The sequence below is a fragment of the Sceloporus undulatus genome, chromosome 6, assembly GCF_019175285.1.
Source record: "Sceloporus undulatus isolate JIND9_A2432 ecotype Alabama chromosome 6, SceUnd_v1.1, whole genome shotgun sequence".
NCBI lineage: Eukaryota > Metazoa > Chordata > Lepidosauria > Squamata > Phrynosomatidae > Sceloporus > Sceloporus undulatus.
The window spans coordinates 151737844-151755533 of record NC_056527.1 but is presented as its reverse complement, the minus strand read 5'-3'; the positions used below and the strand labels follow the sequence as shown (position 1 = coordinate 151755533).

The 17690-nt window shown below is 44.8% G+C and overlaps 1 protein-coding gene across 4 annotated transcripts in view; it reads right to left on the bottom strand.

Moving 5' to 3' along the window:
* Positions 1–17690, bottom strand: part of LINGO1 (leucine rich repeat and Ig domain containing 1) — a 504164-nt gene that overhangs the window by 59640 nt on the left and 426834 nt on the right. Inside the window, exon 1 of one of the 4 annotated variants that reach the window (XM_042477547.1) lies at positions 14584–14774. The exons of 2 other annotated variants lie outside the window; for them this stretch is intronic. In XM_042477547.1, the coding sequence (XP_042333481.1) occupies positions 14584–14589 (6 nt within the window). In that variant the 5' untranslated portion in view covers positions 14590–14774. Of the gene's footprint in view, positions 1–13680; positions 13789–14583; positions 14775–17690 lie in introns of those variants that run through there. One more of the 4 variants, XM_042477551.1, reaches the window with a different exon arrangement.

The window sequence follows — 17690 nt, the reverse complement described above, 5'->3', positions numbered from 1 at the left end:
CTCCAATTGCACTTGAAGGCTCTGTACAAGGTTGCATCCATGGCCTACCTTATGGTACAGCATCTATGGTTGCATCTCTTCCTACCTTATGGTACAGCCATCCCTTCCATTTTGAAGAAATGCAGATGCCCGTACTGTGCCAGACCAAGACTGTACCAAAGGCTTCCATCCTTAATCAAACACAAAGGGGGCAAAGTGGGTCTGAAAAGTGGTGTCACAGAATTCAAATGCCAGTGGGGATGATGAATCCAAAATTTAGCATTGCTATCTGGGATGTTGAGCCTGCAGATATGTTTTAGCATCTTGAATCTTCCCTTCAACCTCAAAAGAACTGTCCAAGGTGCTGAACATATTTTGACCAGAGTGGATTGATCTCTCATTTCCTCCTTCCTCTTAATATACAAGCCTCCAATGGATCATATTCAAGGAAGGAGAAGGCCAAATGAAAACATGTTGAGTCTCTAAACAGTATTAGAGAACCAGGGCTAAGACTCTGGAGACTGGGGTTTGATTCCTCGCTTGGACGTGGAAACCTGCTGGGTGACCTTGGATGGGTCACACCCTCTCAGCCCCAGAACATCCCATGATAGATTTGCCTTAGGGTTACCATAAGTCAGAAACAACTTGAAGGCATGCAACCACCACCACCACCAGTATCACCATCAGTGGCAACAGCAAATATAACCAACATCCTACATAACACTCACATATTGTAGATCTCTGCTTGTGGAATGAATTGTTAGTAGTGCTGTGCAACTCTTGGGTTGGATGGCAATGTTGAACCAAGGTGCCAAATATGCCAAAGAATGCACAACCAAAGACACAATGTGCATCTATGCACAGGGTACATACACATTTCTGCTTCTGCAAGCTTGGACTAAATGCAGCTGTTTTGCATTGGAAATCAAACCTCACGAGGAACATCTTAGGGAGCTGGGTATGTTTATCTTAGAAAAGAGAAGATTGGGAGGTGACGTGGTAGCCTTTAAATATCTGAAAGGATTTCCTGAGGAGGATGGAGTAAGTTTGTTTTCTGCTGTTCCAGAGATCACTATCAGTGGATTCAGATTCAATAATGGAGATCCCAACTAAACATTAGGAAGAAAGGTTTTTTAAAACACTCTAAGAGCTATCTGGCAATGAAATAGACTGCCTCAGAAGATGGTGGACTCAAACAGAAGTTGGATGGGCATTTTTCAAGAGTGCTTTAGCTGCCTGAATTCCTGCATAGCAGGGGTTGGATTAAATGGCCCTTGTGGTCCCTTCCAACTGTACTGTTTTATGAATCTACCTACCAGCCCTACAAGGAACACATTTTCCTGCCCTTAAATTAGAAACACTTTATTTCTTACCCTTGTCATAAGGGACACCTGACAACCCTGCATACAATCCTGTGTGCCTTTAGGTTACCTGTTGACTTATGGCAACCCCATGAATTTCACAGGGTTTTCTTTGGCAACGATTATTACTCAAAGAGTTGTTTTTTCCAGTCTACATTACCTGGTATTTGTTGGTAGTCTCTCCATGAAAGCACTAACTGGGCTGACTTGGCTTAGCTTCCAAGATTAGATAGGATCTGGTACCTTCAAGATGGGTGTATGTGCCTTCAAGTCACAGGGTGGCTTATGGCGACCCCATGAATTTCAGAGGCTTTTCTTGGGCAAGGAAAACTTGAAGGTAGTTTTGCCAGTTCCTGCCTCTGAAATATACCCCACAGCACTTGGAATTCGTTGGTGGTCTCCAATACAAGCACTAGCCAGGGCTCAGCTTCTTGGCTTCCAAGATTGGAAGGGATCTGGTGCCTTTAGGGTAGTTAGGCCCAACCTGCCATGTAAATCCAGCACAGGAAAGGTGTGTTTTTCAGTCTGGCATTGAATCACAAGCCACCAGGAGCACCAAATCCTTAGAAAACACTCTCTGCAGACCTAACCTGGTTAAATGGAGGCCAGGCCTGCAGCAGGTAACTCTGCTTTTTTTGTATCACATCGGCAAAGACCCCCTGAAGGGGGCTTTCAGCCAAGAAGGGTAGATCCGTTGGCAGGAGGGCAATGCAAGGCACTCCAGCAGAGGCAGGCGCTGAGCAGAAAGACTTTAAAGTCAAAATTGATTCTCCACAGTTACATAAAGTGTGTGCTGGCTTTGCATCTTCCAGAAAGGAGATTGCTCAGGGTGTGTGTGCATGAGCGCCTGATGGCCAAAAAAGGGAAGAATTCGGGATAACCTGATGGGAAAATCCTTTTTCTTTGGGAGAGGTCTGTCTGCTTTGGAGGCTTCCTATCATACTCTCTGCAAGGGAAAAAAGATCTTAGTTCATACAGAGCGGAAAGAGATTTAAAATAAATTACCCCCCCTCCCTTTTTCCAGGGCAGGAAAAAAATGTTCTTCCTGCAACAGAAGCATGGGACATGAAGTCATGAATCCTCTCATCCCGACAAAAGTATATCCACTGAATCAATGGCGGAACGGTGATTCAACACAGAGGTATATCCAATTGGTTTCAGAGCTGGTTTAGTTGGGACTGACAATGTGATCCAGGGCTTTGTGTTATCCAGTACACTTCTCCTTGATGAAGCACTCTGTGTGACTTGGAAGCTGGCATACTGTGGACTACAAATCCCAGTGGCCCAAGTCACTGAGGAAGGGAATCTTATCACGACTGCGGGGCCAAAGGTTGTTCTTTTCTGCTCTTCAGCAACAACAACGAATGTGACTGAATAAAATGCAGCCCTTGGAAGAGTTACTTTACTGGAAAGCAGCCCTCCAAATTCCCTAGGCATCATGCCTAGTGCTGGACCAGTATCACCAGTAACATCTATAAGGCCAGCAGGCCCTAGATCAGGAATCATGTGGTCCTCCAGCTGTTTTCAAAATACAACTCCCATTACACCTAGGTAACATGGTAAACTATGCTGGCAGTTGTAGTCCAAAACACTCTTGAAGGCCACTTGATTTTTCTTTTGGTTTGAGGATGTAATTCAATTTCAGAGAGGTTCCAGGACCGGGCAAAGCAAAAGGCAAACAGATGGGACCAAAAATAACATCATTGTTTAAGCAACGCTCTTGGTATCTGCAAATACAGTTGGACCTCCATGCCCACAGATTCTGCATTCACCGATTTAACCATCAACAACTTGAAAATATTTTAAAAAATAAAAATAAAATAAAGCCAAAAAAGAAATCTTGATGCTGTCAGAGACACCATTTTACTAAACCATTGTCTATAATGAGACTTCAGCAACAAAACTCCAGTGGATACCAAGGGCCTACTGTACACCTTGGGAATGGAATTGCAATGTTTTGGAAGCAAGGAAAGAGAGGGTGGTGAAAGGAGATGTGGCTATAAGGTGAGCCCCATAGGGTTGGATTTGGCCCCCCAGATGGCTGGGTTTAACCTTAAGGCCTATGCCAGCCTAAGGGGAACCACTGGTGGCAACGTTACCAGGAAACAGTTTTCAAAATGTTGTTCTCTAAACTTAGAAAAAGCTTTCCAATGATGGATTCACTGTCAAGGAAATGATACTTCGTCTGGGATTTCCCAGGAGTGTTCCTAGTGCAGCTGGGGCTAAGAAGAGAAAGAAAAATAGAGAACAAAATTTGCTCTCTCCTTTTCTCTTTCTTTCTCCCAACAGGAGTAATTCAAAACCTCTCCTGTCTCACGCCACACAGAGGTATCACTCCACCCCTCTTTTCTGCAAGCCATTGCTGAGTGATTTCTCCCTTTATAGGCATTTGGAGAAGCCAATTGCTACATTTTCTCAACTGGAAATTCAGAGACATTCAACTGTGCAGAAGACACCTGTATACAGCAAAAGCCCTATTAAACCACCATGAGCATGGCTCCTTCCATGAGGCAGGTGGGCTGTAGAGTCCTTGTCAACATCATGATAATGTCAACATCAGGTAATGCTTTCCAATGGTATAAAAAAGGATGCATCAGTAGTAAAAAGCCCTGTTTGATAACCATGCCTCCAGTTTGGCAGAGACAGTCCTGATGATTTCTCTGCCATCCCAGTTTCCCCCAGCTGCTTTCAAATGTCCCAGTTTCTCTTTCCTCCTCCTGCTTTGTCTTCAGCTTTGTTCAGCTTCTGCAAACTGAGTTCAAAATGCCATCCATTCAAATAAGCAGAAGGGAAAAGGAAAAGAAGGGCAGGACCTTGTCCTTCCTACTATATTCTGTTTAAAGCAAAGTGCTATCATCTCTCCTAGCTTGTGTCTTCCTCAGTTAACTGTACTCTGTTGTTTCTTGGACCCATTCATTCAGGTTTTGTCTGTGAAATGTTGGATGGTATGCTTTAGCCTGGCACACACACACACACACACTCCGCTCTCTTCCATGCCAGCATTCTCTGAAGATGCCCGACACAGGCATCTGTGTCTCTTCTTGAACATGGCCTTGTAGCCCCCCAAAACCCACAAAAAACTATGAATGTTGGCCATGAAAGCCTTTGACTTCACATTTCAATGTTCTTTGTTTGTCCTATATACCGCAATCCCTGGAAATCTATTTTATAGTTGCTTAGAGTGGGTGCAAATGTACCCAGCCCAGAAGACCCATTATCCTGATCCAAATATTAGGACTCAAAGATATAGCCATGTTAGTCTGTAGAATCAGTATGTAGAAAGATCTTGTAGCAACTCTGAGACTAACTAAAGAAAGCTTTCTTTCTTTAGTTAAGTCTTTCTTTAGCTTCTTTATTTAAGCTTTCTTTAGCTAGTCTCTCTCCCACACAAGCTCGGTCCATCACTTCTTTGACCAGCTTTAAAGCTACGTTGAAGGCAATTTTGTTTAGGGAAGCGTTCCCTGGTACAACATGATCCCCAGCCTATGTTTTATTTTAACCTGTGTTGTTTCACTGTTTCCCATTTTAACATGTATTACCTGTAATTGCTGCACACCTCTGGCAGGTTTTTATTTTATTTCATTTTAACTGAATTGATTACTCTGATTTCCCGGAATGGGGAAATAAATCTTAATAATAATAATAATAATAATAATAATAATAATAATAATAGCCTTAAAGGCGCTACAAGATCTCTCTACATGTATTAAGACTGTTGACTGTGAGATGATCTGGCTAAAATTTGCCTGTAAGGCACTGTAAGGGGATCATAGCATCATGGAGTTGGAACGAACCCCAAGGGTCATTTAATCCAACCCCCTGCCATGCAGGAACACACAAATGAGAGTGAATCTACACTGTAGAAATAGTGCAGTTTGACACCACTTTAAACTGCCATGGCTCCATCCTACAAAATCTTGGGATTTGTAGTTTTGCAGTACACCAGCACTCTTTGTCAGAGATGGCTAAAGGCTGTGTAAAGCTATAAATCCCAGGACTGCATAGGCTATTGCTACAGCAGTTAAAGTGGTGTCAAATTGCATGACTTCAACAGAGTAGATGCACCCTAGGAGTTGGGTACGTTTGGCTCTCCAATTCCTTTGGCCTTCAGCGTTGTGTTGGGTTCAAGAATGGCATAGTAGTGTTGGGTTTAGGAACTCCCACAGTGCCTTGTCATTTGCTTCTCTCCTCATCTGGAAAAGGATCTGCGATTGATGCACAATGCACTCATGTTTTTGGATCATTCAGTCAACCATTGCCTTCTTTTTCTCCTTAGAAGGATTTGTCGTGAAATGGGGGTGGCAAGGAAGGAAAGCAGGGGGAAGGCTCCTGTATTCTGAATAGCTGTGTGTAGGAAGATGGCAGTTTGACTGGTCTGCCTCACTCATCACGGCGTAAGTGTAGTGGTGGCGGCAAAAGGAGCACGAGTCAAACATCCCCTCTTCCTACACAGACGTGCAAAACAAAATGCTTCTCTTTCCCCTGGATTTAGCCAGAAAGCTCTTACTCACACTTCAGGTGTCTGCTCATTGGTGGGTGGATGAGAAAGGATTTGACTCTAGACTTTGCAACAGAAATAACTATGTTTTTTGATTGCAGCTTCTGATCTCAATGAATACAAGGGAGCAATCTTGCTCATGCTAGGTTTGGTTAGTACCTGGGTTCTGGCCACAACCTGCTGGTGGCTTCTGTTTCAGCAAGACTGGTTCAGAACACATTGCAGAAATCATCCAGTTTGAGATGGCTCCAACTGCCCTGACTAGGGAATCCTGGGAATTGTAGTTTTGTGAGACATTGAGCCTTCTCTGTCAGAGAGCTCTGGGGCCACAATGAACTACAATTTCCAGAATTCCCTGAGCCAGGACAGTTAAAGGAGTCTCAAACTGGATGGTTTCTGCAATGGCACATAAACTCTGTATTTTAGTTGGAATGTTAAAAGTTGTATCTAAAGTGCTGATCCCTATTTCTCAAGCAGAACAGTTCCTTTCAAGTTGAGTCAAAAGCCCAGGATGGATTCACTGCTCCACTGACATGGAAGGCATCAGCTGTTAGAGCCTGGTATCATCTATGTTAGCGCAAACCATAAGGTCTGCATTTGCACTGAGAAATAATCCAGTTTGACACATGGCTTTGACACATGGCCCAATGCTATGGGATTCTAGGAAATGTAGTTTTATAAGACATTTAGCCTTCTCTATCAGAGAGCTCTGGTGCCACAACAGGTTACCATTCCCAGAATTCTATATCACTGACCCATGGCATTTAAAGTGGTTTCAAATGGGATTATTTGTGCAGTGCAAGTGCAGTCAAGATGTTCTTGTTTTCCCTGGGCCAAAACACACTGCAGAAATAATCCAGTAAATGCCCTGGCTCAATGCTATGGGATCCTGGGATTTGTAGTTTACTGTGGCACCATTGCTCTCTGACAGTGAAGGTTAAACATCTCACAAAACTGCAAATTCCAGATTTCCATAGCATTGAGCCATGGCAGTTAAAGTGGTGTCAGACTGGATTATTTCTGCAGTGTAGATGCAGCCATTGTGTTTGGCACGAACATAGATGGTAGCAGGCTCTAAGACAGTGAAGGCTAGATGTCTCACAAAACTACAGTTCCCAAAAATTCCTATCATTGAGCCAAGGCAGTTAAAATGGTCTCAAACCAGATTATTTCTGTGGTGTGTTTTGGCCCCCTGCTCTTCTTGAGATCCAGGCTAGCTGAGATCCTTTTAACCAGAACTTGGAAAAAGTTAATTTTGGGCCAGAAAACACTCAGAATCACTGCACCAACATGGCAGGGGATACTGGGAGCTGTCATCCAAAAGGTAACTGTTGAAGGCTCTGCTGTTCACTCAAGCTAGAGGAACCAGTGGCTACCAGAAGTGGCGGGACTACCACTCCTATCATCCTTCACCATTGGCTATACTGGAAAGGGCTGCTGGTAACCACAGGCCCAAAACATATGCACTTTCCCTACTCCAGCTTCACTAGAAGCTGTGCCTTCTGCATGCATACCTCAGAGCTATGCTACTCCAAAGAGGAAGCCAAAAAGAATGAAACTGTTGGGTCAGGGATCTAGCCAGGATTTTAGGAAAGGGGGGGGGGTCCAGACTAAGTGCCACCATTATAATGGGACTTGAGTGCGGTGGCGCAGCAGCACACACCATTCATTTTTCTAATGGAAGGGGGGGGTCCGGACCCCAAGATCCCCCCCCCCCGGCTACGTCCCTGGTTGGGTTTTAGTTCTGTTTTTAACACTGAGTTACAAAAGTGTCCATTTTAGTTAGCCTTGAGAAATAGCAAAGGAAAGCACTGGTGTTTTTGTTTGATTGTTACTGCAACTAACTACTTTGGGGGCTTTAGGACTTACATTTTAACAGATTACTTTTACAAAGCAACTTCTGTTCTTTTACAAACACAGTTTTCCAAAAAAAGGGAGATTCTGGGAGTTAAGAGTCCAAACATGTCAACTAAGCATTCATCAACACTGTAGAAATAATGCAGTTTGAGACCACTATAACTGCCATAGCTCCAGCTTATAGACTCCTGGGATTTGCAGTTCGGTGAGGCACCAGCATTCTTTTGCCCAGAAGGCTCTTATCAAACTACAAATCCCAGGATTCCATGGGCTAGAGCCAAAGCACTATAGTGGCAGAGTGACAAAGAAGTTTCCAGCTCTGCAATGGGAAGACTTTCTCTTTATCTTATCAACCTGGGATACAATTTTAGAGACAAAAGAACTGGAGCTTTAATGTAAATGTTTTTATAACCCAGGTTTTGCGATGACAATGGAAACCTGCTCCTTTGCTTTGCTTTCCTTCTTTGTCATTTTCAATGGTTTCTTTCTCACTGTAGCTTACTATAAATTATCAATTATTACAAGCCCCTCTTTCTGGATGTAATATATATATATATATATATATATATATATAGTCTTCTTGCCTTTTTCTTTCCCTGGATCCGTGTCTGTATTGTTAGCTATCATTTTTACAGAAGAATATGTTTGTTTAAAGAGCGCATGTTTATTCAAACAATATGTTTTTTTATTTAAACAGCCTGTTTGCGCCATTCTAGTTCCTTCCCGCGTTTAGTGTTTATTTTTGTTGACATCATTTTAATTATTCTTTTAAAAGGGACGCCAACAAGCTAAAGAGGTGATAAACATCTTCGCGACAGGTAGATACAAGTGCAAATAGAAACCATTTTTCAGGCTGACAATGAATTTCATAACGTTTCCAAGGCACTTGTCTCTGAAAAAGTCCGAGGCGCTCGGCTTTGGCTGTTTCCTTGCCTTTAAATCTGAGCTGCTGGTCCTCATGGAGATACAAATAACTGAGTATCCGATAGCAAAAACAGAAAGGAGGATAGAAAAGGAAAAGAAAGAAAGAAAGAAAGAAAGGGAAGCATAAATCTACCTTTCTTGGGCAGGCCTAGTTCTCATGATTGTGTCCTTTGAGAAAAAGCATTAGTAAAAGAGAACTGTGTGCATTGCAGAAAAAAAATATGTTTATGCTGCTATAAATTATTTTAGTTGAATAATTTCATAATGCAATTGGAATAGCAATTTTATTGCCGGCCCTATTTTCAGTGTAGCACCCAATGCCCATGAGTTATCCGACTTTCACTGGGAAAATATCAATTCAGAGCCTCTTTTATGCCACATTTTTCCATAGGGGAAACCCCCATGATGCAAAACAGCTGATCCTGTTACCTTTCCTAGGACTTTTCAATCCACTCTCCCCAAAGGGAATAAAAGAATAACATCTGTGGATCTGAGTCCCAGAAGGACATGATTCGGTTGACTCACTTTCAGATGATGAGAAAAAAGGAGTACAAAATGTCAGCCACAATAAAGCAAACTATTGGACACTATTCTCTGCAGATTTCCTTGGACATGACACTCACAAAACAAGAGACAATTTCACTCCCAATAAACATGCCGACCATTCTGTTGCAAGGCTGCAGTTCAATGGAAACTTGTTCAAAAGTAGATCCTAAAAGCAGTGGTAACTATTTCTACTGGTGCATCCACACTGCAGGAATAATCCAGCTTGACACCACTTTAGCTGCCATGGCTCAATGCTGGGAATTGCAGTTTGTTGTGGCACCAGAGCTTTCTGATAGAGAAGGCTAAATGTCTCATAAAACAATTCCATACCATTGAGCCATGGCAGTTAAAGTGGTGTCAAACTGGATTATTTCTAGAATGTGGATGCAGCCCAAGGGGAGACATGAAATTTGATTATGTACTTGAACTGAAATGAATTTGGTCTTCAGTGGTTTCTTTCGATGAGACTAGAGCCACATTGCTGTAGTGGTTTGAGCATTGGGTTATGACTCTAGAGAGCAGGGTTCGAATCCCTGCCTGGGCCATGAAAATCCATTGGATGACATTCTCTCAGCCTCAGAAGAAGGCAAAGGCAAGCCCTCTCTGAATAAATCTTGCCAAGAAAAAGAAACAAAACTTAATGGTTTCACCTTAGGTAATGACTTGAAGGCACACAACAGCAGCAACAACTTATATTACTTCAAATAATCTCCAAAGATTTGGGATCTGTATTTGGTACCCAAAGGCTTTATTAAAAAATAAGAATAAAAATAAGTATTGACATGCAATGGCATATAGTAATTTCACAGTAGTGAAAGCCCAGACTCGGTGGTACTACATCATAGTGATTTCCCAATTTTCTCTCTTTAGAAAATAATGATTATATCATTGCCAAGGAAACTTGATGAATTCAGTAGGATTTTGGATACGTTACAGAGAGTCAATACAGTCCTCATGGCACAGTGTTGGCTTCCAACTTCATTCAGAACTGAGAATGCCTCCATTCAGACATCATTCCAAAAATGGCCGATGCAAACCTGTAGTAGAGATCTCAGCCGTGGGTTGATATTTCCAAATGTACAGGTAAACTGTGCTCAAAAGCTCCTTGTCTGCTTTCTCCTTCCACCTTTTCTGCACTCTATTCCCTAAGTGATGCCTAAATATGGAACAAAACCTGTTCCAAGGGTTGTAATTCCAGGTATTAAATCAAACATTCCACCAAAATAACACATTAGGACTGGACAGCTTTTGGATCTCTATGTACTATTGAACTGCAACACCCACCAGCCCTTGCCAACCTAGTCAATGGTGAGGGATGATGGGAAATGCAGTCCAAAACCATATGGAAGAGTGCTAATTGCATGATCTTGATATAAATAAATATGGTCATAAACCATCCAAAAGGTAAACATTTGAAACACTCATTTACACCAACTGAAACACATTCTCATGCAATGAAACGGTCATGGACATTGCTGGAGTTGTTGGTGTGGGTTGCAATCTATATCATTGTTATTGTAAAACAATAATAACAACAAAAATACTGTCCATATGCCACCCAAAAATACTGTCCATTTTTGTACAACTTTGGCGCCATCCCCTTCCATCAGAATTTCTTCTCCTCCTGAAATGTGTGAATTGTTCACATGGGTGCTCCACAATTTGGGTGCACAAAATTGATATACAATTTGTGGGGTACGACACCATCCTCTTATATCAGGATTTACTCACATCCCATTACACGTTCTTAAGGACAAAGTGGCAAATTTTTCCATCGTCTGCCAGGCTGTTGTTCTAGAGAGAAAATGCCATAAAACAGGCGAGATGCTAACTCTTGACTGAGGAACCTCTGATAAAGACGCATGGCCAAGCTTTCAGAACATGAAGAACCCATCCACATGGCCAGAGATCTTGCCTAGAAATTATTGCCGACTTTATATCGCTGATTCATCTAGATCTGATTAGAAACCCAAGAGAAGAACATGTGCTTTCCTCCAAGGCAATCTCTGGCAACTCCTTCCTTAAAAGGATCTCAGAGACAGGGGCTCCAAATGTGTAAGCCTTCAGAGAACCTCTTCCAGTGAGAGTAGGACATACAGAATTGATAGATCACAGCCCTAGCAAAGCAGCTTCACAGGCCTGTTTCTGTTGCTAGGAGGGTCATTGCCAATCCTAGGCTTTAAGTGCTGAAAAATGCTTCAAAACAGAAAACCAAAGCCGTGCTGCAAAGCATGGACAATGTACAGTTTCATCTGAACCTGGGAAGTCACTTTTTGGGGACCATTTGGGGATGGTTCTCAGAATTATAGTTCTGAAAAAAGGAAATCCAAAGGACAGGGTTGAAATCTCCGCTCAGCCATGGAAACCCTCTGAGTGACTTTGGGCAAGTCACACTCTCTTAGCCTCAGAAGAAAGCAAACGAAAAACCCTTCTGAACAAATCCTCCAAAAAAACCCCACAACAGATCTGCTTTAGGATCGCCATCGTTTAGGAATGATTTGAAGGTACACAACAACAACATGATGCAGCAAGGTGACAGGTTCATCTTAGGGTCACCATAGGTCGGAAACAACTTAAAGGTACACAACAACAAACACCTGGTGGGACTTGTAGCTCCTTAGGTGGTGGGAGAAGAAGACCTCTCTCTCTGTGCTTGAGATCCAGGAGATTCACTTGACCATATTGGGCCAGATGAATAAATAATCCCACCTGGTACATGGCTGCTTCCCGAGTCAATGTGATTCCTAGAAACCTTAGTACCTGTTCCATCAGAGGCAACGCTTTTGCCTGCCTCATGCAGTTTAGCAATGTGCAAACAACTGTTTTGAAACCACACTGTGGTTGCAATGGAGGGAATCTCCTCTTTTTGCTTAAGCCCTGTTTTCTCCCAGACATGCCCAACAGTTAAGTGTCCATCCTCCACTCCCCAATGACCAAGTCCAGTGACTGATATGCCCATCAGCTATTGGCCATCTTTTGGCCATCCAGATGTTCTTAGGCTCCAGCTCACAGCATCCTTTACCATGGACCATGCTAGTGAGGGACTATGCTGCTGAGAAATACAGCCTGGAGGACCAAAGGATTCCCACCTCTGCCCAAGAGGCCTAGTGCTATGACAAAGATGACACTATGGCACAGATGGGGAACATCTGGAGGGCCAATAGTTTCTGAGCCCTTCTTCCAACCGCATGTAGGCCACATGTGGCTGCCTGGGTGTTGTTGAACTGCATCTGCTAGAACACTTCACCTTGGGCTACGACTGCAGAGCTAATGGGATTTGCAGTCTTAACAACCATCTGGAGAATGACAGCTGCTTTTCCTTGCTGTAAATTATGGGTGGGCAAACTGGGTCCCATCAGAGGGAATTGCATGTCCTATCATTGCCTAGGCTGGCTTGGCCTAGCTGCATTCCCATGGCACCTGGAGGGCCACACACTTCTTCCATCCATGCTTTAAGGGCTGCAGGCCATTCCTTTAATCCAACCAGGGAATTCAAGTCTCCTTTCTACCTCCCTCCCATTGGGTGTGCATGAGTCGTAAAGCAGAGCATCAACCAGAATATGACAAGGGGCAACTGTGGGGAGAAGCGCTTGTACCCCAGACCTCCTACAGGGAAGAAAACTGGGGGACTTTAGCATAGCAACATGGATTCTGCTTGGCCAATTCATCCAGAGGAGGGGGGCGTTTGGAGAAAAGGAAAAGAAAATCAAGGATGCAAGGAATGGAAGAGAGGCGAAAACTAGCATCCTGGGCTCCTGAAGCATCAGGATTGAAGGAAATGCTCTGGGAAAGCATCTCCAAACTGTCCACTTCCCACATTTTTGCACTGACACCTTGCTCATAAAGCGCCACATAGGTCTATAAACATACACACAAACACACAGGACTGGCAGGTTGGCAGGGCTCTGTTGATCCCTCAACCACTTCAGAATTCATATCCAAGAGAGAAAACTATAACCAAAGCAGACCAGGATAGGATGGACAATGGCACATTCGTTGCGTAAGAATAGACAGTCAGCCCAGTAACACAGACACCCATGCCAGAGACAACCCCCCTCCCAGATAATGCATGCATACACACACACACACACACACACACACACAACCAAATGTGTCCTGTTCTTTACAGGATTCACTGAGATATATATACATATACACATATTTTCCATTCAATGATCCTCCTGCCACATTGGTACCCCAAAATAATACCATTTCCCCAACAACAGGATCCCTTCCAGAGACGCACAATTTCTCTATCCTCCCCTGACTGTTCGGATGCACAAAAGGCACATGTACAAGACAAGTCTATTATTATTATTATTGCATTATTGTTGTCCTTGTTGTTGGAAAAAGACCCCAGACAATAAACACACACCCATAAATCATTCCCAAACCAGCCAGATCATCCTGCAGGAAAAAGACTGGGATGCTTCCTCATCCCTTCCTGCCTCCAAAAAACAATAGAATAAATAGTTATACCCTCCCAAAACACAACACAACACACACACCACGTACCACAACCAATACAGGAGGTCACCCCACATCTCCATAAGCTCCAGGATTCCTTGGATGGACAGACAAGACGTTCACCCCCAAAAGGAGAAGAACCCCACCTTGTCCTCCCTGGCCAAGAATGAAACATTTGTGGAGGAGGACACAATATCTGAGCCTTTTTCCCCCAGCTAGGAGGATGGCATCTCAAAAGCCCAGAGGCTGGCTATGGTAGATCTCTCCCTCAATTCCCATTCCAGGTGTCTTCTCCCCCCCCTCCCCCCCCCCCCCCCCCCCCCCCCGAATTTCCTCAACCTGGGGTGGCTCCCATCCCAAATCTGGATGGGATCAAGCCACCTCTACCAGAGAAACGCAAAATGACCCCAATTGTAAATAATCTTCTAAATGATGACTAGGGCAGACCTTCTCTCCTCCACCTTCCCAGCCCATTTTGGACCCCAGAGGAACATCTGAGACAACCTCTGAACCCCTTGGGAGCCAGGCAAAAAAACCCCCAAGGAACCTGGGGTGACTCTGGTCTCTTCCTGCCCACCCTGAATGATGATGATGACGGTGGTGATGAGGATGAAGATGATAGTGATGGTGATGATGATGGTGATGTTGATGGTTATGGTGATGATGATGATTGGTGGGGGGGAGAAATTGGTCCCTTGTGAACCTCTCATTGGACCCAAACCATTCCAATCCCTGGCTTCTCTCTCCTTCTCCCTCCTTCTCTCCTTCTCTCCTTCTCCTCCATCCCTCCTTTCCACTTCTCCTCCAAAGCAGCATCCCTTCTTCTACCCCCCCCCCCCCAACAAGCCCCATTACAGAGGATTTGGACCCTTCTGGGCCTCCAAAATCCACCCCCACCAAAAAAAGAACCAAAGGCTGAGCATTGCTCCAATGGCGACCTCCCCATCTTACCTGCATGGCTCCTTCTTCTTCCTCCGCTGCCTCTCATTCTCGCCGCCCGAGGCTCCCGGGGAGAAGGGGCATCGCCTCCCCGCCTCCACCTCGGCCTCCGCCACCGGCAGAGCCAAAGCCCCCAAAGCCCTTCCTTCCTTCCTTCCTTCCTTCCTTCCTTCCTTCCTTCCTTCCTTCTGCCTTCTCCTCCTTTGGCTTCTTAATCCTCAGCGTCCCCCCCCCCACCTCCAGGGAGGCAGAATCGGGCCCCCCGCCCTCCTCCTCTCCCTCTTTCCCCTTCTTCCCTTCCTTCGCCCCCTCTTCTTCCCCCCTCCCTCTCTTTCTCCTTCCCCCTTTTCTCTTTCTTGTCTTTCCCTCCTCCCTCTTTCTCTTCCCCCTTTTCTCTCCCTTCTCGATTCCCTCTCCTTCCTTCCTTCTCTTCGCCCTTCTTCTCTCCCACTGCTTCTCTCCCCCCTCTCTCTCCCCTTCCTTCTCTCCTTCTCCTTCGCCCCGTTTCCTTCCTTCTTTCTCTTTCCCCTTCCTTTCTCCTCTCCTTCTTCCTTCCTTCCTCCTTTCCCTTCTCCTCTCCCTCTCCTCTTTTCTCTCTTCCTCCTTTCTCTTCCTTCTTTCTTTCCCTCTCTTCCTTTCTCCTTGTCCCTTTCTTTCTTTCTTTCTTTCTTTCTTTCTTTCTTTCTTTCTTTCCCTCCTTCCTGTCTTCTCTGTCTTTCTCTTCCCTTCCCTTCTCCTCTCCCTCTCCTCCTTCCTTTCTTTTTCTCTTCCCCCTTCCTTTCTTCTCTCCCTTGCTCTCTTACCTTTCTTTCTCCTCTCTCCTCCCTCCCTCTCTCCCTTCCTTCTCTTCCTGGGGGCGAGGCTGTGGGGCTCCTTGCCTGGGCTCTTAGGGGTCTCTAGGCGGAGGCTGGTCCTTCTGGGCTCCTTCTTCTTTGCGAAAGGCCAGGCGGAGGAGACCAAGGATGGAGAGAGAGGAGATGCTGCCTTGGAGGAGGATGCTCTTCTGTGGGTCTGGCCCTCTCCCTCCTGCCCTTCCAAGGCAACAAGAGGAACCCAGGCTTTGTCTTTTGCAAAGAGGGGAGAGGAAAAGAAAGAATGGAGGAGGAAGAGGGAGCCCCCAATGGGTAGGATGGGCTCTTTTCTGCTTGGAGGGAGGCTGAAAAAGGAGACCCCCCCCAAAGTGAACACAATAGAAGGTGCTATGGGGAAGGAGGGAGGGGGATGCAAGCTGGGTGCCTTGCAAAAGCAATGGGGAGGGGGGAGATGGGGAGAAATCTGAATCAGTTTCTCAATCTCCTCCTCTTTCTCTCCATCCTTCCCTCCCTCCCTCCTTTTTCCAGGTCTAATAATCTACCGAAGCAGAAGCAAATGTGGCGGAAGAAAGGAAGGGGGAAAAAGGGAGGGAGGAGAGAAGAGAGGGAAGGGAGGGGCAGGATGGGCATAGGAAAAGGAAAGTAAATGATTTATATGTTTTATATACGTGTGTGTGTGTGTGTGTGTGTGTATGATATAAATGAGATCACTCCACACTCGGGTGTTTGTGTACACACACACACACACACACACACTCTACATACCCAGGTGTGTGTGTGTGTGTGTGTGTGTGTGTATAAAACCTGGGTATGGAGCTATCTCTCTCTCTCTCTCTGGACCCAGAGGTCTCAGAGCAAGACAGTGAGAGAGATTTGGGATTTTTAAGCCTAAAGTGACCAGATAGAAGGTAAAGTCTCTCTTTCCAGAGTCACCAGCATTTTATTATTATTATTATTTGCTCCATTTCAGGAAGGAGGGGAAAAAGAGGAAAGATATAGGCTGGGAAATGAAAAGAAGAAATCCATCTCCTGGATGTCTTCTGACACCTATTTCCCTCTGGTGGGGACTGAAGACCCCCAACACACCTGGAGTATTTGGGCCAGTCCTTTCCCCTTCCTCCTTTGGCCTCCAAAACAAAGGTGGACAAACTGAAACCAGAGCCAAATGGAGGGATTTCTTTTCCCCTTTGAGATCCCTACAAGTTCTAGATCAGGGAGTTCTAGATCAAGGCTATAAATGGTCCTCCAAAGGCCTTTGGCTGCCCCTACCCCTGCACTCCCCATTTTTAAAAGATCCATGAAAGATAAGGTCTCCTTGTCCTTATGAATGCATCTCCCAACAAAGAGAAACCTTTATTGGAGATTCAAAACTCATCCACTGATTGTGAAATGGGATGCTGAAGCTGGATTGAAGGACATTGGAGAAGATGGACTCAGGTTCGATCCCAAGCAGAGCAAGGCTTCTTATGATCAAGTGCAGATTTCTTCATGTTCTCCCACACTATTGCTTCCTAGGGCAGCATCTGCACTGCAGGAACAATCCAGTTTGATGCCACTTTAACTGCTCAATGCTACAGAATTCTGGGATTTGTAGTTTTGCAAGACATTTAGCCCCCTCTCTCTGAGATCACAACAAACTACTGATCCCAGGCTTTCATAGTACTGAGCCATGGCAGTTAAAGAGGTGTCAAACTGCATTATTTCTGCAGCCTAAGACATTGGCCCAAGTCCTACTGATTCTCCCAACTAGAGTAGATCCATTAAATCAGTTGGATTTTCCTTGGTGTCGTTTGCCCAGCCAACAATGCATTCAGTGGGTCTGCTCCATTTGGGAGGAACCAAGGGTGAACAGTTTAGGAAAATCAAATGGGAAAAGGCTCAAGAACAAGAAACACACAGTTGTAAGGTCATCACCGACTTTTCCAGCCACCAAAGAAAAACCAGAGATCACTCTCCAGCCCCCCAAATCAGAGCTGACCCAAGAGATTTTGCCACCTGAGGCAAATCAGTGCCAAACCCAGGTACAAAAGCCAACTGGACTAACTGATCAATGTTTCTGTAGCATTGGTTGTAGGACGAAACTCCCTAATACACACACACACACACACACACACACATACACACAATGCATTTGCAGGCTGAAGTTTTGCTGGGAAAGGAAGCAGGCTGGGCCATGTTTCACACAATTGTCTAATCCAAAACATTGCTGCCAGCTCTGAGCATCTGCCACCTGAGGCAGCATCCTCCTCCCTCTGCCCAATGGCAGGACTGGCCATGTTCACAACTGAGTTAAAGTAAATACAGCAG